Raw genomic sequence first — 25894 nt, 5'->3', positions numbered from 1 at the left:
CTTGTGTGTGTTTTAGGGCGAGTTTTATGTGTCAAGTTGTGTGTGTTGAGTTGCGTGTGGCGACATGCATGTAGCGACTTTTGTGAGATGAGTTTTGTGTGGCGACATGCGTGTAGCAACATTTTGTGTGTTGAGTTGCATGTGACAGGTTAGTGTAGCAAGTTGTGTGCAGCAAGATTTGTGCATGGCGAGTTTTGCGCGTGGCGAGTTTTATGTGTGGTGCATTTTGAGTATGTGCAAGTTTTGTGTGAGGCAACTTTTGCATGTGGTGCAACTTTTGTACATGTGGCAATTTTTCTGTGTGTGCAAGTTTTGCATGAGGTGAGTTTTCCATGAGGTGAGTTTTGCACGTGTGGCGAGTTTTGCGTGAGCCTAGTTTTGCATATGGCGAGTTTTGCATGTAGCGAGTTTTGAGTGGTGACTTTTGTGTTTCGACTTTTATGTGGCGAGGTTGGTGTGTGTGTGTGGTGAAATGTGTGCTGAGGGTGGTATATGTGTTCAAGCACGTGGTAGTGTGTGGCGCATTTTGTGTTTGTGTTCATATCCCCGTGTGTGGTGAGTATCCCATGTCGGGGCCCCACCTTAGCAACTGTACGGTATATACTCTTTGTCGCCATCGCTCTCATTCTTTAAGTCCTCATTGTTCACATCTGGCAGCTGTCAATTTTCCTCCAACACTTTTCCCTTCACTTTTTCCCCATTATGTAGATAGGAGCAAAATTGTTTGGTGAATTGGAACGCGCGGGGTTAAAATTTCACCTCACAACATAGCCTATGACGCTCTCGGGGTCCAGACGTGTGACTGTGCAAAATTTTGTGGCTGTAGCTGCGACGGTACAGATGCCAATCCCGGACATACACACATACATACATACACACATTCAGCTTTATATATTAGATATACCTGTATGTAATCTCCTGTATATAGTATATACCTGTGTGTCATCTCACCTATATATAGTATATATCTGTGTGTCATCTCCTGTATATAGTATATACCTGTGTCATCTCCTCCTGTATATACTATATACCTGTAGGTAATCTGCTCCTGTATATAGTATATACCTGTGTGTCATCTCCTCCTGTATATAGTATATACCTGTATGTCATCTCCTCCTGTATGTAGTATGTACCTGTATGTCATCTCCTCCTCTATATAGTATATACCTGTGTGTCATCTCTCCTGTATATAGTATATATCTGTGTGTCATCTCCTCCTGTATATAGTATATACCTGTGTGTCATCTCCCCTGTAAATAGTATATACCTGTGTGTCATCTCCTGTATATAGTATATAGCTGTATGCCATCTCCTCCTGTATTAGCCCTCGTTCACACGTTATTTGGTCAGTATTTTTACCTCAGTATTTGTAAGCTAAAATGGCAGCCTGATAAATCCCCAGCCAACAGTAAGCCCACCCCCTGGCAGTATATATTAGCTCACACATACACATAATAGACTGGTCATGTGACTGACAGCTGCCGGATTCCTATATGGTACATTTGTTGCTCTTGTAGTTTGTCTGCTTATTAATCAGATTTTTATTTTTGAAGGATACCAGACTTGTGTGTGTTTTAGGGCGAGTTTCGTGTGTCAAGTTGTGTGTGTTGAGTTGCGTGTGGCGACATGCATGTAGGGACTTTTGTGAGATGAGTTTTGTGTGGCGACATGCGTGTAGCAACTTTTTGTGTGTCGAGTTGCATGTGACAGGTTAGTGTAGCAAGTTGTGTGCAGCAAGTTTTGCGCATGGCGAGTTTTGCGCGTGGCGAGTTTTATGTGTGGTGCCTTTTGAGTATGTGCAAGTTTTGTGTGAGGCAACTTTTGCATGTGTTGCAACTTTTGTGCATGTGGCAATTTTTCTGCGTGTGGCAATTTTTCTGCGTGTGCAAGTTTTGCGTGTGGCGAGTTTTGCACGTGTGGCGAGTTTTGCATGTGGAGAGTTTTGCGCGTGGCGAGTTTTGAGCGGCGACTTTTGTGTTTCTACTTTTATGTGGCGAGGTTGGTGTATGTGTGGTGAAATGTGCACTGAGGGTGGTATATGTGTTCGAGCACGTGGTAGTGTGTGGCGCATTTTGTGTGTGTGTTCATATCCCCGTGGTGGTGTGATTATCCCATGTTGGGGCCCCACCTTAGCAACTGTACAGTATATACTCTTTGGTGCCATCGCTGTCATTCTTTAAGTCCCCCTTGTTCACATCTGGCAGCTGTTAATTTGCCTCCAACACTTTTCCTTTCATTTTTTCCCCATTATGTAGATAGGGGCAAAATTGTTTGGTGACTTGGAAAGCGCGGGGTTAAAATTTCACCTCACAATATAGCTTTGACGCTCTCAGGGTCCAGACGTGTGACTGTGCAAAATTTTGTGCCTGTAGCTGCGACGCCTCCAACACTTTTCCTTTCACTTTTTCCCCATTATGTAGATAGGGGCAAAATTGTTTGGTGAATTGGAAAGCGCGGGGTTAAAATTTCACCTCACAACATAGCCTATGACGCTCTCGGGGTCCAGACGTGTGACTGTGCAAAATTTTGTGGCTGTAGCTGCTACGGTTCAGATGCCAATCCCGGACATACATACATACATACATACATACACACACACACACATTCAGCTTTATATATTAGATATTCTGTAACAATTATATTCATATAATCGACCACTTTTTAACATTTTTTTATTTTTTTTTTTAAAGGAGGCGGTTCGAGTAACAGTGATTCGGATTGACAGTGGAATTTTTATTTATTGAAATTTTTTTTACCCATCTTATGTATTCATTTTATTTTACACATTATGCCCTCCCAATAAAGCCATAAAAAAACTTTTGGGGAGCATTTTAATATTTAAATATTTTTACCACATTTCCCTTGTTACTGGGGATAGTATATTAGCGCCAAGTACAAGGCAAATGCTTCCTGCTGGCGGCACAGCAGAGCCTATAACCCATAAGGTCCTGCCCCTTCCCTAGTCACAGTGATCACGACTGCTGTGTATAGAAGCGGACGTTCAGTCAGTGCATATACACTGCTGGTTTAGCGCTGTCTATACAGTAATAAACTACTTACGGCTACTCTATGGGGACTTTGCAGTGATGTTCTAAAACATCAGTGACAGCCAGAGTAGGAGCGGGACCGACCAGACAGTCTATGAGCGGTCCAGAAGCAGCTCAAGTGTAACCGTTTTCATTTTTATTTCATAAATCAATAGTACACATGAAAATAAGAAACGTGGTAAGATGTCTTGTCAGAGAAATCTGCTTCTTTCACCGTCATTCCAAGAGTAAAATCTGTATTCAGTGGGGACAGATTTTTCCATTACTGAGATAGGAGATGGCAGCTGGGATTTTTTTTTTTATTTGATGGAGGAGCTAGAGGGGGACACAGACATTCTGCTGCAAGTTTTCCTTAAATAATATTTCTAATTCTCCATAGAACTTTATGGGTACCAATTCATAGCGCAGTAATGGGAAAATCTGTATTCACTGAAGACAAATCTTTACCAGAGAATTGAGAATTTTGGATATGACTGATCCAGGAGGAGAATGAAGAGGATTTCTCTAATAATGATAAATTACCAAGTTTCTCTTTCATTTTTACTACTGCTTTATAAAAAATAAAAAAAATTAAAAATGAAGGTTACTCTAGCTTCAATTATGTAGCTTAAAGAAGCACTCCTCCCATCAAAGTTTTTATCCTCTTATTATATTGCAATCATATTTTATAGCATTGTTTACTTTCAATTGCTCATTTTGCCTTTCTACCCAGGATTGTTCTTTTATCTCTGCTCTATGTAGAAACAGGAAGTTTCTTGTCCATGAAAATATAATTCCCTTCTTCAGCTCCTGACCCAGCTGCTCCCACTCCCCAGGGACTTTTGCATTGACTTATGCAGGAAAAATTGACATGCTGTTTCTACATATCGCTTAGAAGGATGATGTAGACCTAATAGAAGAGAATTGTCTGGGTAGAAAGGCAAAAGGAGCAATTGTAAATACACAGTGCTATATAATAGGATGATGCCAATATATTAAGAGGATATACATTTTGATGGGGGTGCGTCTTTAACCCCTTTCTGACCTCGGACGGGATAGTACGTCCGAGGTCAGATCCCCCTCTTTGATGCAGGGCTCCGGCGGTCAGCCCGCATCAAAGCCGGGACATGTCAGCTGTTTTGAACAGCTGACATGTGCCCGCAATAGCGGCGGGTGAAATCGCGATTCACCCGCCGCTATTAACTAGTTAAATGCCGCTGTCAAACGCTGACAGCGGCATTTAACCGGCGCTTCCGGCCGGAAATGAGCGCATCGCTGACCCCTGTCACATGATCGGGGGTCAGCGATGCATCAGAAAGGTAACCATAGAGGTCCTTGAGAGTTGAGACCTCTATGGTTACTGATCCCCGGTAGCTGTGAGAGCCCCCCTGTGGTCGGCGCTCATAGCACACCTGCAATTCAGCTGCATAGCAGCGATCTGATGATCGAAGCTATGTAGCAGAGGCGATCGAGTTGTGCCAGCTTCTAGCCTCCCATGGAGGCTATTGAAGCATGGCAAAAGTAAAAAAAAAAAAAAAAGTTAAAAATGTGACAAAAATAAAAAAGTTTAAATCACCCCCTTTCGCCCCATCCAAAATAAATCAACAACAAAAATAAAAAAAATAAAAAATCAAACCTACACATATTTGGTATCGCTGCGTTCAGAATCGGCCCGTCTATCAATAAAAAAAAAAAAGGATTAACCTGATCGCTAAACGGCGTAGCGAGAAAAAAAATTCGAAATGCCAGAATTCAATTTTTTTGGTCGCCGTGACATTGCATTAAAATGCAATAACGGGCGATCAAAAGAACGTATCTGCACCAAAATGGTATCAATAAAAAAGTCAGCTCGGCATGCAAAAAATAAGCTCTCACCTGACCCCAGATCACGAAAAATGGAGACGCTACGGGTATCGGAAAATGGCGCAATTTTTTTTTTTTTTTTTTTAGCAAAGTTTGGAATTTTTTTTCTACCACTTAGATAAAAGAGAACCTAGCATGTTTGGTGTCTATGAACTCGTAATGACCTGGAGAATCATAATGGCAGGTCAGTTTTAGCATTTAGTTAAGCTAGCAAAAAAGCCAACCAAAAAACAAGTGTGGGATTGCACTTTTTTTTGCAATTTCACCGCACTTGGAATTTTTTTCCCGTTTTCTAGTACACGACATGCTAAAACCAATGATGTCGTTCAAAAGTACAACTTGTTTCGCAAAAAATAAGCCCTCACATGACCATATTGACGGAGAAAAAAAAAGTTATGGCTCTGGGAAGGAGGGGAGCGAAAATCAAACACGGAAAAACGGAAAATCTCAAGGTCATGAAGGGGTTAAGAAAGACCCTGTAAAATCCCATGAAAATCTTTAGATTCATTGATTTTCTGATAGATTCAATGCTTTCCTTTGTATAACATTATATATAACCAACATGATGCAAATGCCACATTCGCTATTAATATCTACATGTCAAGCTGTGCAAATCATTTCTGAGCTGGTCAGCTAAGCAACTGTCCCACTGAATGCAAAATGAGAGGTGGACTGAAGGGAAGCAAGTGGAGTTTTCAGATTTTTTATTTTTATTTTTTTTTTTAAGATAAAAAAAAAAAACTCTCTCTGAGCTCAGTGTTGGGTGTCCAAATAAAACAGTAATAATCACAAAGGGATCATCTATGAACCGTGGTGGAGAATGAGCCACTGATGAGGCTCATTACCAATTCATAGGACTAGTTTTCATCTTCTAGAGTTGTCAGACCACTTGGGAGTGGTGGGAACACCAGCTCCACGGGGACACCACTGACCTTGCTTTTATTCTGCCTGACAGGTTGTAAAAGTCTTTTTGATCCCACATTTTTATGTAATGAACAATACTGCAGTGCATTTCTAATAAAGACTATACAGAATTTGTTAGAAGAGGGCAAGAAGTGTAATAGTCTCCTGTTCTTACCAGCAGAGACGAGGACAACTGCTGTAAACAGACTCATCTCCTCCTCACTGAGCTGCAGAGCACCGAGCTTCTCACTGAACTCAAACACAGAGTTCAGCAGCTCCCCGGCTCCCATGGAGCGCAGCTCGTCCACACAGAACTTCTTCCCACTGAGAAAGGTTACAGTACGCTCTTTTGCATCGAACAATGACGCAAACCGTACCATCAGTACCTGGCAAAACAAAAGAAGAGATGGAAACGTTCACATTTTTTCAATCATTATTCAATAAATCACACCATTAGAAGTGTATTTGCAAAAAAGTCCATTAAAAATACTTCTGATGAATATCCAAACTACAACTGAGAATACACTTAAATGAAAATATCTAAGACATAATGACTTCTGTGTGGAGCTGTCAGTAGGATCAACCCTCCTAAGCCATCTACAGTACATGGGCATGGAGGTCATAGGAAGCTGAATAAAATGATACACTGATAGCTGCGATCCGATGTCTTATTCCAAAGAAATTCATGAAAATATGCAAACGAGCTGTTAAGATCTATGGGCTGGACACGGATCTCCCTGAGAATCTGCCTCCAGAGCTAATTATAAATGAAAGGAGGCATTACCAGTGTGAGACATGTAATGACTGACACTTTACTGTCACAACCACACAGCTGTGCAGTGAGATCAGAACTAACAGCACAAAAGAAGTGAACTTTGTCTCCTTACACACATACAGCACCACCTGACCTCTCATAGTGCTGTACGCTCTGCAGCAGAGCTGTGCCTGATAATAACCAACACAGTACAGCAGAGCTGAACCTTGTCTCATTGCAAACACATCTGCAGTCATGTCAGCTCTGCTATACTGCGCTTTCCCTCATACTGGCTGTCCGTGAGATGGAAGGCATAGCAATACGAGAGGATACCTACAGGGAAAATGTGTTAGTTCAACAGATGTGAACTGTGTCATTAGTTGGTAACTGATATTACTGCAAAGCTGTGTGTCAGCATGAGAACAAAGTGTCACGTATCATTGTATTCAGCTTCCTATGACCTGCATTCCATACAAACAACTAAAAAAGGTTGATCTTACTGACAGATTCCCTTTGAGCAGAACAGGTCAAAAGAGGACAGTTTGCTTTTATTTTATTCCCACTGCTCTGGAGTATTACCCAGTTTGTTTTTTACAAATATGCCATACAGATCCAGAGACATGGGCCTTTTCCTTAGTAACAATTACATGGAGTTTACAAGGAGCCATGTCACACATCTCAATTAGCACTAAAAAAAAATCCCATATCTCGTAAACTGTATGGCACATTTTTTTTTTAAATGGTATATTCAAGTAAATAAAATAAGAGCAAATATTAGCCACTTTATTACATGGTTATTGGTCCTTAATCTTTATTAAATACATTAAGATAGTGGCAGCAATGAAATTAATAAATTCACTTTGTGTCTAAACATCAGCAGAAAAGAAGCAAAATTCAATCTATATTCCACATGCATCATGCAGCCAACAGACCTCATGTAAACCGTAAAGGCTCCTCAGTGCAATGACCAAAGTCCCCATAGTAATAGAATAATAGAATGATAGTTACAAGTGCAGAGAGTAACCAACAAAGGAGAACAATGCTAAAAGGTGCAATTACATCAATAAAGTGCTTGCTGGCAAATGCGTTCCAACGTGCATTTTGCCAGGTGAAATCCACCTTCATGGGCATATCCTTTGACAAAGCAAAGCGAAACACAGATTGGGCCACAATATTGCACTGCCAGCAAGCACTTTATTGATGCACTTGTGATTTTTTTCATGTTCTGAATTTGAAGTTGCTGTCTCAATTTTTTGGAAACAGTCCCACTAAATTTGCAGATAAAGGTCTCGATTCACAGAAATCTTGACGAGAAATGGGCATTTTTGACTGGGATTGGGGCTGGACTAAAGCATATAAATTGCCAACACCAGTATGAATAACTATGGAGGTGTCTGATTGAAATGAAGAGACCAGAGCTGCACAGAAGCAAGGCCTGGGCTACACTGCAGTTTTTTTTTAGCACTAGTGATTGTTTTTACCTATTTAGCTCCAGCTGTAGCCTAAAGCTCCATTGTAGCCAAAGCCCTAAGAGGTTGAAAGGGGTGAAAATTACAAAGGAGAGTGGAGTTTTTAAATTGAGATTGTGAAGACACTGGATGTTATTAGTACAGAGAATATTTTTTTCAAACTTCCAGAATAACGATGTAAGTAGACGTCTCCATAATGAAATGCTCACCTCGAATGTTCCAGCCTTCAGTAAGTTAACCTGATCATACTGGGAAAGGTCTTTAAATCCTGGAATACGCTTAGCAAATTCTACAACCTCTTTAACAGCGGGGGTGAAACTCATAGAAAACTCTTCCCAGATCTGAGGTCCTGATTTATTTGGGTCAATGAACGGAGACATGCTCATTGGACAGACCTGCAAAATATGGAATAGACTGTAAGAACGTGATCTGGAGAATGCACTTCAAGGCAACATTCAACATAGTTCTTGTAAATCAACCCAATTACATTAGGAGCCACCTCTACAAAGATAGAAAAGTCACAAACTCTGAAAAAATAAAAAGAAATGAGCTGTTACAGCAATAAAAATAACAAGCCATGAACACTCCGTACCAGATGCATTCTCCTTCCCCTGTTGCATGGGTAGCCATTCAAACGGTCAGCCAGAGACACATCAGACATGGATCCTTGACTGCATCCTTTGTGGGAGAAACCATTGGAAATGTTTGTATTGTGGTGATTGGAGTATTGGACAGAATGGATGTTAGAATAGCCGGTGGTGTTCTTGCCTCGATGCTGTCCATTTATACAATTCTGGCTTTCATTAACAGGACAGCGAGCAGTGCTAGGACCATTATTGAAGTGGATATTGTTGCTCTTGGTGAGATGTTTGACATTATTCATCCGGCCTTCCATCCGTTGGTTTGCATCATTTCTAATTTCAGAAGGTTCTTGATTATACATAAAGGTTTCTCTGTGAGCTCTGGTTACTGTACCAATAACATCTTCTTTGCTAACATCTGACGGTGCTGGAGGAGGTAGCCGGTGAGAAGGTGCAGGTGGAGTGGGGCTTTTGACCTGGTTATTCTGACCACCAGCATCTAACTTTTCATTGACAATGGGGGGCATAGGTGGCAAAAGTGCGGGTGAAGCTTGATAATCTGGTAGTGCTTCTTGGTGTGCTGAGCTACCAAACTGGCTGTTCATCATGGTCTTCATGGCAGTCTGCATTTCCAGCAGCATTCTCTGCTTTTCACGTTTTGGAATACGACCGAAACGAACAGCTGTCGAGGCAGAAGAAAATAAAACGGTGAAACTGTCGTTATTTAAGTCACTAATCAAAGATCAATATCTGCGCATTCTGACAACCCTACCTGGCTCTAATGCCCTGAAATCTGTCAGAAATGCATCTGCATAGTTTGGGAGCCATTTTAATAGAGTCAGTTCAATAGCATGAGAGTCCGCATATGAGGTACGAAAGTAGGAAATGCCAAGAAAGTGCTATGGACATGGACATGTGCAACAAGCTTCAGCAACTTGCTTTAATACATACTGTGCTTCATTACATACCGCAGTTTCAAGGCTGGAAATATCTCAAGATGATAAAGTAACATATCACACCATCTGTAACGCTCAGGCTCACGACTTCTTGTGAGAATCACTGATTTTTCTGGATCAATAGAATTTTTACTCGCAAAAATCAGATTATCAGTCATCAAATACAGTCATATTCCCAGGAATAAGACATATTGGCGAAACACGGTTGATGACTGATAAGCTGATCTTCACAAGTAAAAACACTCATTCTCATGAGAAGTCTAGAATCTACGAATTACCCTTTGAGAGAGAAATGTCCTTATATATATTTCTACTTGTGTTTCACTGGGGTTGTCCACTACTAGGACAACCCCTTCTTGATCTAAATGTCTAGCCCTGATAAAACAAAACAGCTTATACTCCCCTCCCGCACTGGAACCATTCCAGCGGTATCCGGGCCTCTCGTGCGGTTGCATGACATGTGGTACCCAGCACCCAATCAGCACTGACGTCACTTGCCCCGCCTTTGTACAAATTTAACATGCAGAGGAAGCCAGGGATCAGTTGCAGCCCGGACTTGCTCTTCATGTTCAATTCGACAGAAGGTGGGGACAGTGACTCCAGTGCAAATTGGGCACGTGTCATACAGCCGCATGAGAGACCCAGGACCAGAAGTATCAACACCACGGAGCAGCACCAGCACCGGAGGGGAGTATAAACCCTTATTTTATCGTGGCCAAACATTTAGATTAAGAAGGGGTTGTTCTAGTAGTGGACAAGCCCTTTAAAAACATCCTATGATTAATACATCAGATTGGCTCCCAGACTGGATAAATCTTCTGTACCTTGTCAGTGTGTATTCGCTGTGGGTCAGTTTTATAACATTTTGCAATAGTTATCTGCTATTTACAGAGAAACTATACCAATATGACACAGTACGTAACATGCCCTAGTGAGAAGGTCAGTGACCAGCAGGATGAATAAACACTAGTGATGAGCGAATATACTCGTTACTCGAGATTTCTCGAGCATGCTTGGGGTCCTCAGAGTATTTTTTAGTGCTCGGAGATTTAGTTTTTCTTGCCGCAGCTGAATGATTTACATCTGTTAGACAGCTTGATTACATGTGGGGATTCCGTAGCAACCAGGCAACCCCCACATGTACTTATGCTGGCTAACAGGTGTAAATAATTCATCTGCGGCGCTAAAAACGAAATCTCCGAGCACTAAAAAATACTCGGAGGACACCCGAGAATGCTCGAGAATTCTCGAGTAACGAGTATATTCGCTCATTACTAATAAACAATTAAAGTCATATTTTTGGGGCTAAATTGCTCATAAATGACTAAGTGATGGCAGCTGCTCACTGTATACTATACTTAGCATGTGCACATTTCCTATTTGGGGGCTAGTTACAATCTGTATGTTGTCGCCACAGCTCGATTGTCCACTTAAGGAAACTCTAGAGCCATCATTCAAGATCAATGCAGGGAGACAAGGATACTTCACAGCAAGCGAATGCAGAGTGGACATGGTGCAAGACATGAAAACATTTTTCCTCTCTTTTTCGGCTATGCATATAGTAAGACCATCTAGATAGTTCTGGTTTATCTGCTTTAAACCCCATCTAGCTCAGTCAGCAGTTTTCTGAATGAGGAGAGGGTGAACGTGGTGGGGTCAAAGCTGCAGACAAGATCCCTTTAAGGAAAACTTCTTTAGTTTGTGCTGCTGATGCTTGACATTTATGGGACTTGGTGACCAGCCTCAGTATGTGTGATCATCTTAAACAGGATAATTCCCTCTACATCACATACCGAGGAGTTACCTCCAAATCTCAGACACTTAGGGGACTGTTGGACCTGTCTCTTCATGTTTTATTTACCTTGCATTATGGCAAAATGTCATAATTCAGACTTGTAAAAGTCACCCCGACGTATTCCACATTGTGGAATTCGCCTCGTTATAAGGCTAGCTTCACACTAGCGTTCGGCAGGGCTGCAGGGCTTAACATTGGGTACGCAGGCCATGCGGATGCCTCCGCATGCATCGTTTTGAAGCTGCGCCGGCCGCAACATGTTGAGTTTGACGCAGGTCAGGACAGCGTCAAGATGGCACATGCAGAGGCATCCGCATGGCCTGCGTACCCAATGTTAAAGATTGGGTACGCAAGATGCATGCAGATGTAGGCGGAACTGAAGGAAGAGGGCGGGGCTTAGAGGAAGAAGGATTTCATCCGCAGCCCTGCCGAACGCCACTTTAAAACTAGCCTAACCGCCACTAACTGCACCCATCTGTAGTCTCTGAAGGTGTCATTACACCTTAGATAGACAGCCCTCTCACCCGACTACCCTGTACACTAACACACGTGTTTTCAATGTGGACAGGGGAGGCAGAAGACTTAGGTCTCTTTCACACTAGCGTCGTGCACTGCACGTCGCTAGGCGTCGTTTTGCAGAAAAAACGCATCCTGCACAAGTGCTTGCAGGATGCGTTTTTTCTCCATAGACTTACTAGCGATGCAGTGCAACGCATTGTCACACGTCGCAACCGTCGTGTTGCGTCGGACCGTCGCCACCAAAAAACGTTGCTTGTAACGTTTTTTGGTGCATCGTCTGCAGCATTTCGGAACTCCGCCCCCGCCTCCCCGCACCTCACAATGGGGCAGCGGATGCGTTGAAAAACAGCATCCGCTGCCCCCGTTGTGCGGCGCTTTCACAGCTAGCGACGTGCAGTGCACAACGCTAGTGTGAAAGTAGCCTTACCCACAGGTAAGGCAGTGGAATTCGACAAGCCGATCTTTCTAACAAGATCATCCATTGGGGAGAGTTGGGAGACCCCAATACAGATCAGACGATTGGCCGCTTTCTCTTAAAACTTTGGGACTGGATAACTTTTTTTTTTTTTAAGGTGTAGGAGGGCCTTACCTCTCATAACATTAGCCTTTTCCAAGAGGACGAAAGCTGGCTCTCTAGTGCCACTTATTAATGGTAGCCACCATATGGCGGCAATATGAGTCTTGCCACATGACGAAAGACATTCAGTCAAACCGAAGTTGGAGGACACTTCTTTTTGCAGAAGTCTTTCTTGGCTGAACATGTGGCAAAGGCTCATTGCATAGGGTGGCTGCCACCAATACGTGGCAGTAGAGTCGGCTTTCTTCCTTTTGGAACAGGCTAAATAGAATATGTAAAATGTAAGCCTACTGCTCTGTGTCATTGACATCAGAGTTACTAAAAAAATCTATATACCTCTTGTACTGACTATATAACTAATTACCTTACACTATTTTGATAAGAATTGAAACTGCAGAAGAGTTTGCGGACACGTAGCATTTTTTCAGCTTGTTTCTTTGTGTGGAAAATAAAATGCAGCACTTTACAGCAACAGCAAAATGGATGAGATTTCTAAAATCACGTGTTTTTTCCTTGCATTTTTTGACCTATGATGCTTTTTTTTCCCCTTTTAAATTAACATGGCAATTCTTCACTGTCCATTTTACCATTGAGATCAACATGGCTTGGTACAGAATTTGCATTAAAAAAGTAATTTCTGCTGCACTTTTCGGACCATACACTTTTTTTTTTAATCTGCTGGAAAACAAGCATAAAATAATGCTACGTGTGACCATACCCTTACACTAAGAACCCTTACTTTGCACTTCTAATTACTAAATCCAACAACATCTGAAAAAGAACACCATCCTCATGAAATTCTACGAATTGGGGTTCAGAACTGTATAATTAAGAGGCGATATTAAAAGAAATGACTAATTGCTCCTTTTTTTTTGCCGAGTGTCCGATCGGTACATACCATCTCTTGACATGCCAACAGACAGACACTTCTTGAAACGGCATTGCTGACAGCGATTTCGGTTCATCCTCATGATAGAACAGCTCTCATTCTTGAGGCACTTTTTGTACTGGATGTTTTGTTGAATGCTTCTTCGAAAGAAACCCTAAGAGCACATAATCCTTATATTAGAGTCAGTCTCCAGCACAAAACTGACCGATCAGCTGTGGCTGGAGAAAAGACCCACAGCAGCCCTCCTCCCACAGCATCTTATTATGTAGACAGGTCCAATCTTCAACCAGCACAAAGGATTCTGTTTTTGGCTGAAGATTTACTTATACAAAGTTTATTCCCAATCCAGTAATATGCAGCATGTACATTTCTTACTGGATTGTATTCTATTCTCTTCTTCTAAACTCAATCTTTTTAAAGCCGTGTTGAATTTAAAAATGGAAAGTTATATTTGTAAAAGTTAGCGAGTTGTCTCAGGTCTATTGGAGCTCCTGCATATAGAAGAATACAACGGGTGAAATAAGTATTGGACACATCCCAAATTTTCTAAATAAATATATTTATTTCTAAAATTGCTATTGACATGAAATTCTAACCAGATGTTTGGCAACAACCCATCCAATCCACACAGGCAAAAAAAAAAAAAAAAACTAATTAATAAATAAATCAAACTATAGATGTCCATTGATTAAAGTTATATTCCAGCTATAGTCAATTACTAATGAGAAATGACACAGGAAAAAAGTATTCAACAAATGAAGAAAGAGAGGTGCAAAAAGCCGTAGAAAGTTATTACATCAGCTGAACTCTCAGTAATTAGAAAGCAGTCCTATCACTTATTCTTTTTCATTATCAGCTGGTTCAACTGATGGCCTATAAAGAGGTGTATCATTTCCAAGGTGCTACACAAAAAAATATGTCATGATAGGTAAAACCAGTGAGATGTCTCAAGACCTTTGCAACCTTATTGTTGTAAAAACCCAAATAAGGACCATAAAAAAATAATTAGGTACACTTCCGTAATAAGTGAATTATCCAAAGAAAAGGGAAGTACAGAACCCAGAGTAAAATAGAATAATTTATTGACAAATAGGTTAAAAAATAGAATCATAAATATTCAAATAAGGGAAAATAGAACAAGGAAGAGTGAACTCCATGCAACCTACACCATAAATGGTCAATCAACACAAGTGAAAATAATTACAGAGTCCATTTACAGCCACATGCAATATAAAAATATCAGTATACATCCAATGTATGGATAAATAAAAGTTAAAGCACTTGTGGCATTAGAAAATATATGAACAGGTACACCAGCAGGCCCTGGAATGATGAAGCAAATATATACATGGATTACAGTGTGGCAGGTAAGGCTACTTTTACACTAGCGTCGTTTGGAATACGTCGCAATGCGTCGTTTAGGAGACAAAAAAGCATCCTGCAGAGTTGTCTGCAGGATGCGTTTTTTCCCCCATAGACTTACATTAGTGACGCATTGCGACGTATAGCCACACGTCACATCTGTCGTGCGACGGTTGCGTCGTGTTTTGGCGGACCGTCGGCACAAAAAAATGTTACATGTAACGTTTTTTTGTGCGTCATGTCCGCCATTTCCGACCACGCATGCGCGGCCGGAACTCCGCCCCCTCCTCCCCGGACATTACAATGGGGCAGCGGATGCGTTGAAAAACTGCATCCGCTGCCCCCTTTGTGCTTTAATTTCACAGCATGCGTCGGTACGTCGGCCCGACGCACTGCGACGGGCCCGTACCGACGTTAGTGTGAAAGTAGCCTAAAGGGTCAAAAAAGGAAATGATCCTATGCAGAATGAAGGTAAATTGTGTCAAAGTGAAAGTGCATAGCAAGTAACAACATTTAAGTGCAACATGACCCTTGAAATAATAGAATTCAAAACCATTGAAACAATTTTTTTTTTCCACAGTGCTGCCAGTACCTGTAACATGGAGGTTGCTGTAGCAGGGAACAACCCTGATGCACTTTTTGCTTGTCGCTTCTTCCTGGGGGGCTGTAGATTCATTATATTGCATGTGGCTGACACTAGACTCTAATTATTTTCACTTGTTTTGATTGACCATTCATTCATGGTATAGGTTGCTTGGAGGTCACTCTGCCTTGTTCTATTTTCCCTTATTTGAATATTTATTATTCTATTTTTTAATCTTTTTGTCAATAAATTATTCTATCTTACTCTGGGTTCTGTACTTCCCTCTTGTTGCAAAACATACTGATGGCATTTGTTACAAAAGAATTTCTAAACTACTGAAGTTTGCAGTGAGCACTGGTGGGGCCATAATCTGGAATTGGAAAAAACATAATTTCACCATAAACTGACCATGACCAGATGCTCTCTGCAAGATTTCAGACAAAGGAGTGAAAATAATTATCAGAAAAGTTGTCCAAGAGCAAAGAACCACTTGTAGAGAGCTACAGAAAGATCTGTAATCAGCAGGTACAATTGTTTCAGAGAAAACTATCAGAAATGCACTCAACCTCCATGGTCTGTATGCACGCTCATCACGTAAGAATCCATTGCTGAATAAAAAGCATGTTCAAGTGTGTTTAAAATTTGCTAAACAACATTTAGATAAGCCTGTGAAATACTGGGAGAATATAGCCTGGTCAGAGGAGACCAAAACTGAACTCTTTCAATGCCGTAAAGCCAAAGCCACCTAGTTTGGAGGCTAAAAAGCACTGCATAGCACCTCAAAAACACCATACCAACAGTGAAGCTTGGAGGTAGGAACATCGTGGTGTGGGCCTCTTTTTCAGCACACAACACGGGCAAACTTCTTCTAATTGAACGAAGGATGAATGGACAAATGTACCAAGACATTCTTGATAAAAACCTGCTGTCATCTACCAGAATGATGAAGGTAAAACGTGTGTGAACATTTCAGCAAGACAATGATCCCAGAGACACAGCCAAAGAAACGCTCAATTGGTTTCAAAGAAAGAAGATAAAGCTGCTCGAATGGCCCAGCCAATCACCCGAAATGAATACAATAGAATATTTATGGAAGGAAATAAAAGTTAGAATTCATAGAAAGAGCCCACGAGACCTTTAGGAATTGAAGAGTGTTTGTGTGGAAGAATGGGCCAAAATCACACCTGAGCATTGCATGCTACTAGTTTCTCAATACAGGAGTTTTCTTGAAACAGTCATTGCCAACAAAGGCTTTTATACGAAGTATTAAATAAATTTCAGTAAGTATGTTCAATATTTTTTCCCCTGTGTCATTTCTCATTAATATACATAACTTAATTTATGGACATCTGTGGTTTGATTTCTGTGTCGATTGGATGGGATGTTGCCACCAATTGGTGAGAATTTCATGTCAATAGCACCTTTATAAATATATTTACTTAGAAAATTAGTAAAATGGTCCATACTTCCTTAATCCACTGTATATAACAATGGATGAAACATAATATATACCAGATTAGATTTTTAGTAATAATACTTAAGATTATTATTTCTGTGTATCACTCACCAACTTGAGTAATCAAGGTAGACATGACAATCTACAGTACATGCACGAACAGCACAGAAGAAATAATTACACTTGCCTTACAGCCTTCACAAGCGTGGACTCCATAGTGAAACCCCGATGCTACATCTCCACACACTTTACACAGAAGTATCATTCCATTGAATTCTAAAAAAAGATCAACACATTTAACACCATGGTGAAAGCAATTTTTACTTTGATAAACGTATGTCTGTTCTGCTTCGTAGTAAACGGCCACTCATCAGTTTTTTTTTAGATGTCTGTATTATAGGTTTGGAGACTCAAAAAATACCACATACAGCAATTCTAAACTTCCAAATCTGGGCGCTGTTTTTGGTGACAGGTTGCAGCAGTGATATCATGTTTACAACATATGTGACCACTGCAGCCAATGATTGGTGTCAGCTGCTTGTGTCTTCTGAGCCAAGAGATTAGCTGCCGTGATAATGTATACTATCTTGTCAATAAAGACTGGAGCAAGGAAGGAGAGACAGTGCAGGACCTGAAGAGAGTGAGTATCGCTGCGTCTGATTTTCTATGTCAGTAAGTTCATAAAAAACGAAGAAAAACAAGTGTTACTGGGCAACATCTTTAGAAGGTAATCTGTTAACAAGGTCAACCCCCTCTGATAGCTTGTTGAATCTTATTGGGCCTCGGAGGAGTATGAGGGGATTTATTACTTTAATATACAGGGGTCTGATGGATACCTTTTTATTGAAGCATAAAGGAAAAAATGGGTGGCGGACGTGGGTCCTTTGTCTGAGTCCCAGTGGGAGTCTATATTTCAATACATCCCCAGGGTTTCCCTAAGTGAGGCCAAGAGGGTGTCGAAGTTATACCTGGTCTATAGGGTGTACAGGACCCCGGTATGAATGATGAAGGCAGGACTGAGAGGTGACTCAATATGCCCAAGGTGTGGTGAGGAGGATGCAGATTTGCTACATATGATGTGGTTGTGTGCTCGCCTCCAACCCTTTTGGTTAAAGGTGCTTAATTTGACCCAGGAGGTGACAGGGGTAAATGTGTTGCGTAACCCGCTGACTTGCCTTTTGGGCTGTATGGATGATATTGCTCGGGATGAGTGTGGAAGGTTGACTATTGCAAGATTGTTGTATGCTGCGAGACATTGGTTGGATGAAAGACCACCAGGAAAAAAGGAATTTATAAACAAAATAAATGTTATTGCCCTCATGGAAAGGAATATCTGCATAAGAGAGGTCAGAATACAAAATTTTAAAATGTGTGGGGCGGATAGTTGGATTACCCAGGCGTGGCGTCTGCTGAGTTATTGCAGAGTAGAATGGATGTCGTTTGTTGATTCTAGGGGAACTTCTACATGTACAGGTGTGCTTTTGTAACGATTGGTACCATCTTTCAAGAGGTGATGATGTCAGATGGTTTTATTGGATATCGGGCAAGGGAGGTTGGTTAGGGGGGGGTAAAGGTGTTGTTTAGTAAAATGAAAATGTATTAATAGGCCTTGTATTCATTGTACCTGTCTGGAAATTGCGTCAGACTGTTACTGGCGTGTCATATGATTTAACCCCTTCATGACCCAGCCTATTTTGGCCTTAATGACCTTGCCGTTTTTTGCAATTCTGACCAGTGTCCCTTTATGAGGTAATAACTCAGGAACGCTTCAACGGATCCTAGCGATTCTGAGATTGTTTTTTCGTGACATATTGGGCTTCATGTTAGTGGTAAATTTAGGTCGATAATTTCTGAGTTTATTTGTGAAAAAAACGGAAATTTGGCGAAAATTTAGAAAATTTCGCAATTTTCACATTTTGAATTTTTATTCTGTTAAACCAGAGAGTTATGTGACACAAAATAGTTAATAAATAACGTTTCCCACATGTCTACTTTACATCAGCACAATTTTGGAAACAATTTTTTTTTTTGCTAGGAAGTTATAAGGGTTAAAATTTGACCAGTGATTTCTCATTTTTACAACAAAATTTACAAAACCATTTTTTTTAGGGACCACCTCACATTTGAAGTCATTTTGAGGGTTCTATATGGCTGAAAATACCCAAAAGTGACACCATTCTAAAAACTGCACCCCTCAAGGTGCTCAAAACCACATTCAAGAAGTTTATTAACCCTTCAGGTGTTTCACAGCAGCAGAAGCAACATGGAAGTAAAAAATAAACATTTAACTTTTTAGTCACAAAAATGATCTTTTAGCAACAATTTTTTTATTTTCCCAAGGGTAAAAGGAGAAACTGGACCAGGGACGTTGTTGTCCAATTTGTCCTGAGTACGCTGATACCTCATATGTGGGGGTAAACCACTGTTTGGGCGCACGGCAGGGCTCGGAAGGGAAGGAGCGCCATTTGACTTTTTGAATGAAAAATTGGCTCCAATCTTTAGCGGACACCATGTCGCGTTTGGAGAGCCCCCGTGTGCCTAAACATTGGAGCTCCCCCACAAGTGACCACATTTTGGAAACTAGACCCCCCAAGGAACTTATCTAAAAGCATAGTGAGCACTTTAAACCCCCAGGTGCTTCACAAATTGATCCGTAAAAATGAAAAAGTACTTTTTTTTCACAAAAAAATTATTTTAGCCTCAATTTTTTCATTTTCACATGGGCAACAGGATAAAATGGATCCTAAATTTTGTTGGGCAATTTCTCCTGAGTACACCAATACCTCACATGTGGGGGTAAACCACTGTTTGGGCACATGGTAAGGCTCGGAAGGGGAGGCGTGCCATTTGACTTTTTGAATGGAAAATTAGCTCCAATCGTTAGCGGACACCATGTCGCGTTTGGAGAGCCCCTGTGTGCCTAAACATTGGAGCTCCCCTAGAAGTGACCCCATTTTGGAAACTAGACCCCCCAAGGAACTTATCTAGATGCATAGTGAGCACTTATAACCCCCAGGTGCTTCACAGAAGTTTATAACGCAGAGCCGTGAAAATAAAAAAATAATTTTTCTTTCCTCAAAAATGATTTTTAGCCCAGAATTTTTTATTTTCCCAAGGGTAATAGGAGAAATTGGACCCCAAATGTGGTTGTCCAGTTTGTCCTGAGTACGATGATACCCCATATGTGGGGGTAAACCACTGTTTGGGCGCACGGCAGGGCTCGGAAGGGAAGGCACGCCATTTGGCTTTTTGAATGGAAAATTAGCTCCAATCATTAGCGGACACCATGTCGCGTTTGGAGAGCCCCTGTGTGCCTAAACATTGGAGCTCCCGCACAAGTGACCCCATTTTGGAAACTAGACCTCCCAAGGAACTAATCTAGATGTGTGGTGAGCACTTTGAACCCCCAAGTGCTTCACAGAAGTTTATAACGCAGAGCCGTGAAAATAATAAATGTGTTTCCTTTCCTCAAAAATATTTTTTTAGCCCAGAATTTTTTATTTTTGCAAGAGCAACAGGAGAAATTGGACCCCAAAAGTTGTTGTCCAGTTTCTCCTGAGTACGCTGATACCCCATATGTGGGGGTAAACCACTGTTTGGGCACATGCCGGGGCTCGGAAGGGAAGTAGTGACGTTTTGGAATGCAGACTTTGATGGAATGGTCTGCGGGCATCATGTTACGTTTGCAGAGCCCCTGATATGCCTAAACAGTAGAAACCACCCACAATTGACCCCATTTTGGAAACTAGACCCCCCATGGAACTTATCTAGATGTGTGGTGAGCACGTTCAACCCCCAAATGCTTCACAGAAGTTTACAACGCAGAGCCGTGAAAATAAAAAATCATTTTTCTTTCCTCAAAAAAGATGTTTTAGCAAGCAATTTTTTATTTTCACAAGGGTAACAGGAGAATTTGGATCCCAATATTTGTTGCCCAGTTTGTTGTGAGTACGCTGATACCCCATATGTGGGGGTAAACCACTGTTTGGGCACACGTCAGGGCTCGGAAGGGAAGTAGTGACATTTGAAATGCAGACTTTGATGGAATGGTCTGCGGGCGTCACATTGCATTTGCAGAGCCCCTGATGTGCCTAAACAGTAGAAACACCCCACAAGTGACCCCATTTTGGAAACTAGACCCCCCAAGGAACTAATCTAGATGTGTGGTGAGCACTTTCAACCCCCAAGTGCTTCACAGAAGTTTATAACGCAGAGCCGTGAAAATAAAAAATAATTGTTCTTTCCTCAAAAATTATGTTTTAGCAAGTAATTTTTTATTTTTGCAAGGGTAACAGAAGAAATTGGACCCCAACAGTTGTTGCCCAGTTTGTCCTGAGTACGCTGGTACCCCAAATGTGGGGGTAAACCACTGTTTGGGCGCACGTCGGGGCTTGGAAGGGCGGGAGCACCATTTGACTTTTTGAACGCAAGATTGGCTGGAATCAATGGTGGCGCCATGTTGCGTTTGGAGACCCCTGATGTGCCCAAACAGTGGAATCCCCTCAATGCTAACTTCAACACTAACCCCAACACACCCCTAATCCTAATCCCAACTGTAGCCATAACCCTAATCACAACCCTAACCCCAACACACCCCTAACCACAACCCTAACTGCAACACACCCGTAACCCTAATTCCAACCCTAATCCTAACCCTAATCCCAACCGTAACCCTAATCCCAACCCTAACCACAACCACAACTGTAACCCCAACACACCCCTAACCCTATCCGTAACCCTAACCACAAGCCTAATCTTAACCCCATTTCAAACCCTAGCTTTAATTCCAACCCTAACTCTAAGGCTATGTGCCCACGTTGCGGATTCGTGTGAGATTTTTCCGCACGATTTTTTAAAAATCTGCAGGTAAAAGGCACTGCGTTTTACCTGCGGATTTACAGCAGATTTCCAGTGTTTTTTTGTGCGGATTTCACCTGCGGATTCCTATTGAGGAACAGGTGTAAAACGCTGCGGAATCCGCACAAAGAATTGACATGCTGCGGAAAATACAACGCAGCGTTTCTGCACGGAATTTTCCGCACCATGGGCACAGCGGATTTGGTTTTCCTTAGGTGTACATGGTACTGTAAACCTGATGGAAAACTGCTTCGAAATCGCAGCGGCCAATCCGCTGCGGATCCGCGGCCGATCCGCTGCGGATCCGCGGCCGATCCGCTGCGGATCCGTGGCCGATCCGCTGCGGATCCGCGGCCGATCCGCGACCGATCCGCGGCCGATCCGCGGCCGATCCGCTGCCGATCCGCTGCGGATCCGCGGCCAATCCGCTCTGTGTGCACATGCCATAACCCTACCCCTAACCCTAACCCTACCCGTAACCCTAACCCTACCCCTAGTTCTAACCCTAGTTCTAACCCTAACCCTAGTGGAAAAAGAAAAAAAAATATTTTCTTTATTTTATTATTGTCCCTACCTATGGGGGTGATAAAGGGGGGGGGGGTTTATTTATTATTTTTTTATTTTGATCGCTGTGATAGAACCTACCACAGCGATCAAAATGTACTTGTAATGAATCTGCCGGCTGGCAGATTCGGCGGGCGCACTGCGCATGCGCCCGCCATTTTCCAAGATGGCGGCGCCCATGGAGAAGACGGCCGGACACCGGGAGGGACATGGAAGCTAGGTAAGTATGGGGGGGTGGGATCGGAACACGGGGGGGGGGGGGGGGGGGGGAATCGGAGGACCGGGGGAGCGGACAAGAGGACCGGGGGAGCGGACAGGAGGGAGGAGGGGAGCGGACAGGAGATCGGGGCAGAAAGGACGACTGGGGGGGCGATCGGTGGGGTGGGCAGGTCGGGGTCTCCAGCCATGGCAGATGCTATTGCAGCATCGGCCATGGCTGGATTGTAATATTTCACCATTTTCATAGGTGAAATATTACAAATCGCTCTGATTGGCTGTTTGACTTTCAACAGCCAATCAGAGCGATCGTAGCCACGGGGGGGTGAAGCCACCCCCCCCCGGGCTGAAGTACAACTCCCCCTCTCCCTGCAGATCGGGTAAAATAGGAGTTAACCCTTTCACCCGATCTGCAGGGATGCGATCTTTCCATGACGCCACATAGGCGTCATAGGTCGGATTGGCACGGGTTTTCATGACGCCTATGTGGCGTCAAAGGTCGGGAAGGGGTTAATAAAAACTATGCGATTTAAAAAAAACAAGGCCCACCCCCCTCCAAACCACATATATGGGCAAATATATATGAGCAGCCAGCCATTTAAAAAAGTAATTCCACCGACACCTTTATATCTTCATATCTTCTATTTGCTGCTGCATTCCTAAGAAATAAGTTTTCATCCATATGCAAATTAGGTGTTAAGTGCTCTGGCCAACAGATGTTATTTTCCCACCTCTTTAGCTCACTGTCTGATTTAATTGCCTGAGCTATCAGTCAAGCTACAGAGGTTTGTGCTGAGCAGGGAAACATCCTCCAGAGTCCCAGGAAGAGCTCTGTTATGGCAGGAGCACTTCACACCTAATTTGAGTTTGGATTAAAACGCCAATTTCTCAGGAATACAGCGAGAGATACAAGATATAAAATGTATCAATGGATTTAAACTTCAAAGACCTGCATGACCATATATGCAGTTTATTGGGGTTGATATTACTGACTTATTACCTTTAAGGGTCACCTTTTAATATTTTCTAAAATGTGTCAGAGGATATTATTTGTAGGGGTTTGATCGACAGACTTGCGACGGGTGATCCATACTTTTAATGCTGTATTTACACATGCACGTGTTATGGTCTGAGAACAGAGCGATGCACGGGCTGCCGGCGGACCTCTTGACATTTCATATATCCCTATGAAGTTAAGGTCGGGACAGGAGACCTGTGGACAGTCCATGTATGACAGTCTGTACTTGAGCCATGACCCTCAGATGTGTGAATGTGGCATTATGGTCCTTTTAGACAGGTATGTTTTCTAACTGGAATAAGCGCTAGTGGATGATATAGCTAGTCAAACAGTGCTTGCTTAGCTCCATTTATATGAAGACTAGTGATGAGCGAATATACTCATTGCTCGGGTTTTCCAGAGCACACTCGGGCGGTCTCCGAGTATTTGGATGTGCTCGGAGATTTAGTTTTTTGTCGACGCAGCTGCATGATTTACTGCTGCTAGCCAGCCTGAGTACATGTGGGGGTTGCCTGCTTGCTAGAGAATCTCCACATGTATTCAAGCTGTCTAGCAGCTGCGCCAACAAAAACTAAATCTCCGAGCATTCACAAATACTCGGAGACCACCCGAGCATGCTTGGGAAAAAACGAGCATACACGCTCATCACTAATGGAGGCATTACATCAAATTCAAAATTCAGTACTATAAGCAAAAATTCAGACTTACTGGTGCTCACTCCTCCTGGGGCTTTGGCTAGGATGGCTGCACTAGTGTAGGTTGTTTTTATGCACAGTGTGTCCACTTGCTGGTTCTTCTGAGATTCATCTATGGTGGTGAAGGTCCCACTTGAAAAGTTACTTCTGCTGCTACCATTCCCGGCGCTTCCACAGCTGCTCCCACCACTACTGCCCTCAGAAGCAGAGCTGCTGGGGGAGGATGGAAGAGAGGAGGATGAAGACTGGAAACTACTATTGGAGCTGTCACTGTGGCAGGAGGAAGGGCTGGAGGCTGAGCTTGAGGAGCTGATGTATGCAATAACACCACCTAGACAAGAAAAGGCAATGGCCATGAGTCCTGACGATGTCATACAAATTAGACAAAAAAGAGGAGAAGCCAGCACTGCTTATGGTCAGGACACAATACATAAGGTGCACATGCTAAATTCTATCTGTATTTCAAATATGAGACATTTAGCAAACAATTGATCAATTCTTTGAGCTACCCTGCCACTTCACGGCATTCTCATAATGGGGCAGTCCTACTCTACGCATTTTATTTACATTGTGCCATTACGGCCTCCTAAATGTATTGAGAGTAAACAAAAAAATAAAGGGAAAGACCACATTATATAACATTACCATAACATGCAAGCTGTACCTGGAGCATTTCAGAATCACTCCCTTGGTGCCGGAAAGGGGAAGCGCAGGTAAAGGCCGATCAGGTCCTGTGCGGACATTTCAGATCTGGCTTCCACACTGCCAAACCAGCACCAAAGTTAAAGGGTGAGACAGGCTGAGGCACAGGTGCAGTTAATTGTGCACCTGTGTCTCAGCCTGTTTCACCCTTTAACTTTGGTGCTGGTTTGGCAGTGTGGAGGCCAGATCTGAAATGTCCACACAGGACCTGATCGGCTTTTACCTGCGCTTGCCTTTCGCGGCACCAAGGGAGTGATTCTGATATGCTCCAGGTACAGCTTGCATGTTATGTTATGTTATTTAATGTGGTCTTTCCTTTTTTTTTTCCCTCACTCTTAATACATGTAGGAGGCCGTAATGGCATAATGTAAATAAAATACGTAGAGTAGGACTGCCCCATTATGAGAATGCCATGAAGTGGCGGGGTAGCTCAAAGAATTGATCAATTGTTTGCTAAATGTCTCATATTTGAAATACAGAATTTAGTATGTGCACCTTAGGTATTGTGTCCTGACCTTAAGCAGTGCTGGCTTCTCCCTTTTTTTTGTCTATACAAATAAGACAACATAGTATGTTACAGCATTGTAAGACTGCAAACAATAGTCATGGTGTGATACCGGGGCAGACATATCACTGGTGAAACCTGTGAGGCCGAACAGGGGCCCAAGAGGTAAGGGGGCCTCTTTCTACCTCAAAGCTCTGCTCAATGCAGTGGAGGCGAAACATCGCAGATAGGTGAATAATCATCCATTTTCTTGATGCTACAAGTTCAATTAATTATTGCGACATGCTCACTGAATCCTCAATGACCTGCAATTCATTTTACAAACAAGGAAGTCCCCAAAGACAGATAGCATAAACATCTTCCAACAGAGCAGCTAAAAATCAGTTTCTTTCGATGCTGGTTATTCTGTGCATATGTCTTAGGATATATTGAGCTAAAGAAATCTCTGCATTTTCACAAACTTCTTCTTGATAACTTATTCGTATGAAGGCGTGGACAGAAGCCGGTGCTGATCAGACGCAGGGCTCGCATGACGTAACAACCTCACATGAGCTCCAGGAGAGTGAGTACTGACACCGCTGGACCGGCACAGGAAACAAGTATA

The 25894-nt window shown here is 42.4% G+C and overlaps 1 protein-coding gene across 3 annotated transcripts in view; it reads right to left on the bottom strand.

Annotated features, from left to right (window-relative positions):
• NR1D2 (nuclear receptor subfamily 1 group D member 2) overlaps nt 1–25894 on the bottom strand; it is a 43315-nt gene that overhangs the window by 10617 nt on the left and 6804 nt on the right. For all 3 annotated transcript variants that reach the window (XM_077268907.1, XM_077268908.1, XM_077268910.1), the window contains 6 exons: nt 24097–24414; nt 16921–17009; nt 13342–13486; nt 8608–9278; nt 8225–8410; nt 5968–6178 (listed from right to left, as the gene is read on the bottom strand). In XM_077268907.1, coding sequence (XP_077125022.1) covers nt 5968–6178; nt 8225–8410; nt 8608–9278; nt 13342–13486; nt 16921–17009; nt 24097–24414 — 1620 coding nt within the window. The remainder of the gene's footprint in view (nt 1–5967; nt 6179–8224; nt 8411–8607; nt 9279–13341; nt 13487–16920; nt 17010–24096; nt 24415–25894) is intronic.

Source organism: Ranitomeya variabilis, chromosome 6, assembly GCF_051348905.1.
Source record: "Ranitomeya variabilis isolate aRanVar5 chromosome 6, aRanVar5.hap1, whole genome shotgun sequence".
Classification (NCBI taxonomy): domain Eukaryota; kingdom Metazoa; phylum Chordata; class Amphibia; order Anura; family Dendrobatidae; genus Ranitomeya; species Ranitomeya variabilis.
Note: the sequence above shows the minus strand (reverse complement) of the source record. Positions and strands in the feature narration are given on the sequence as shown.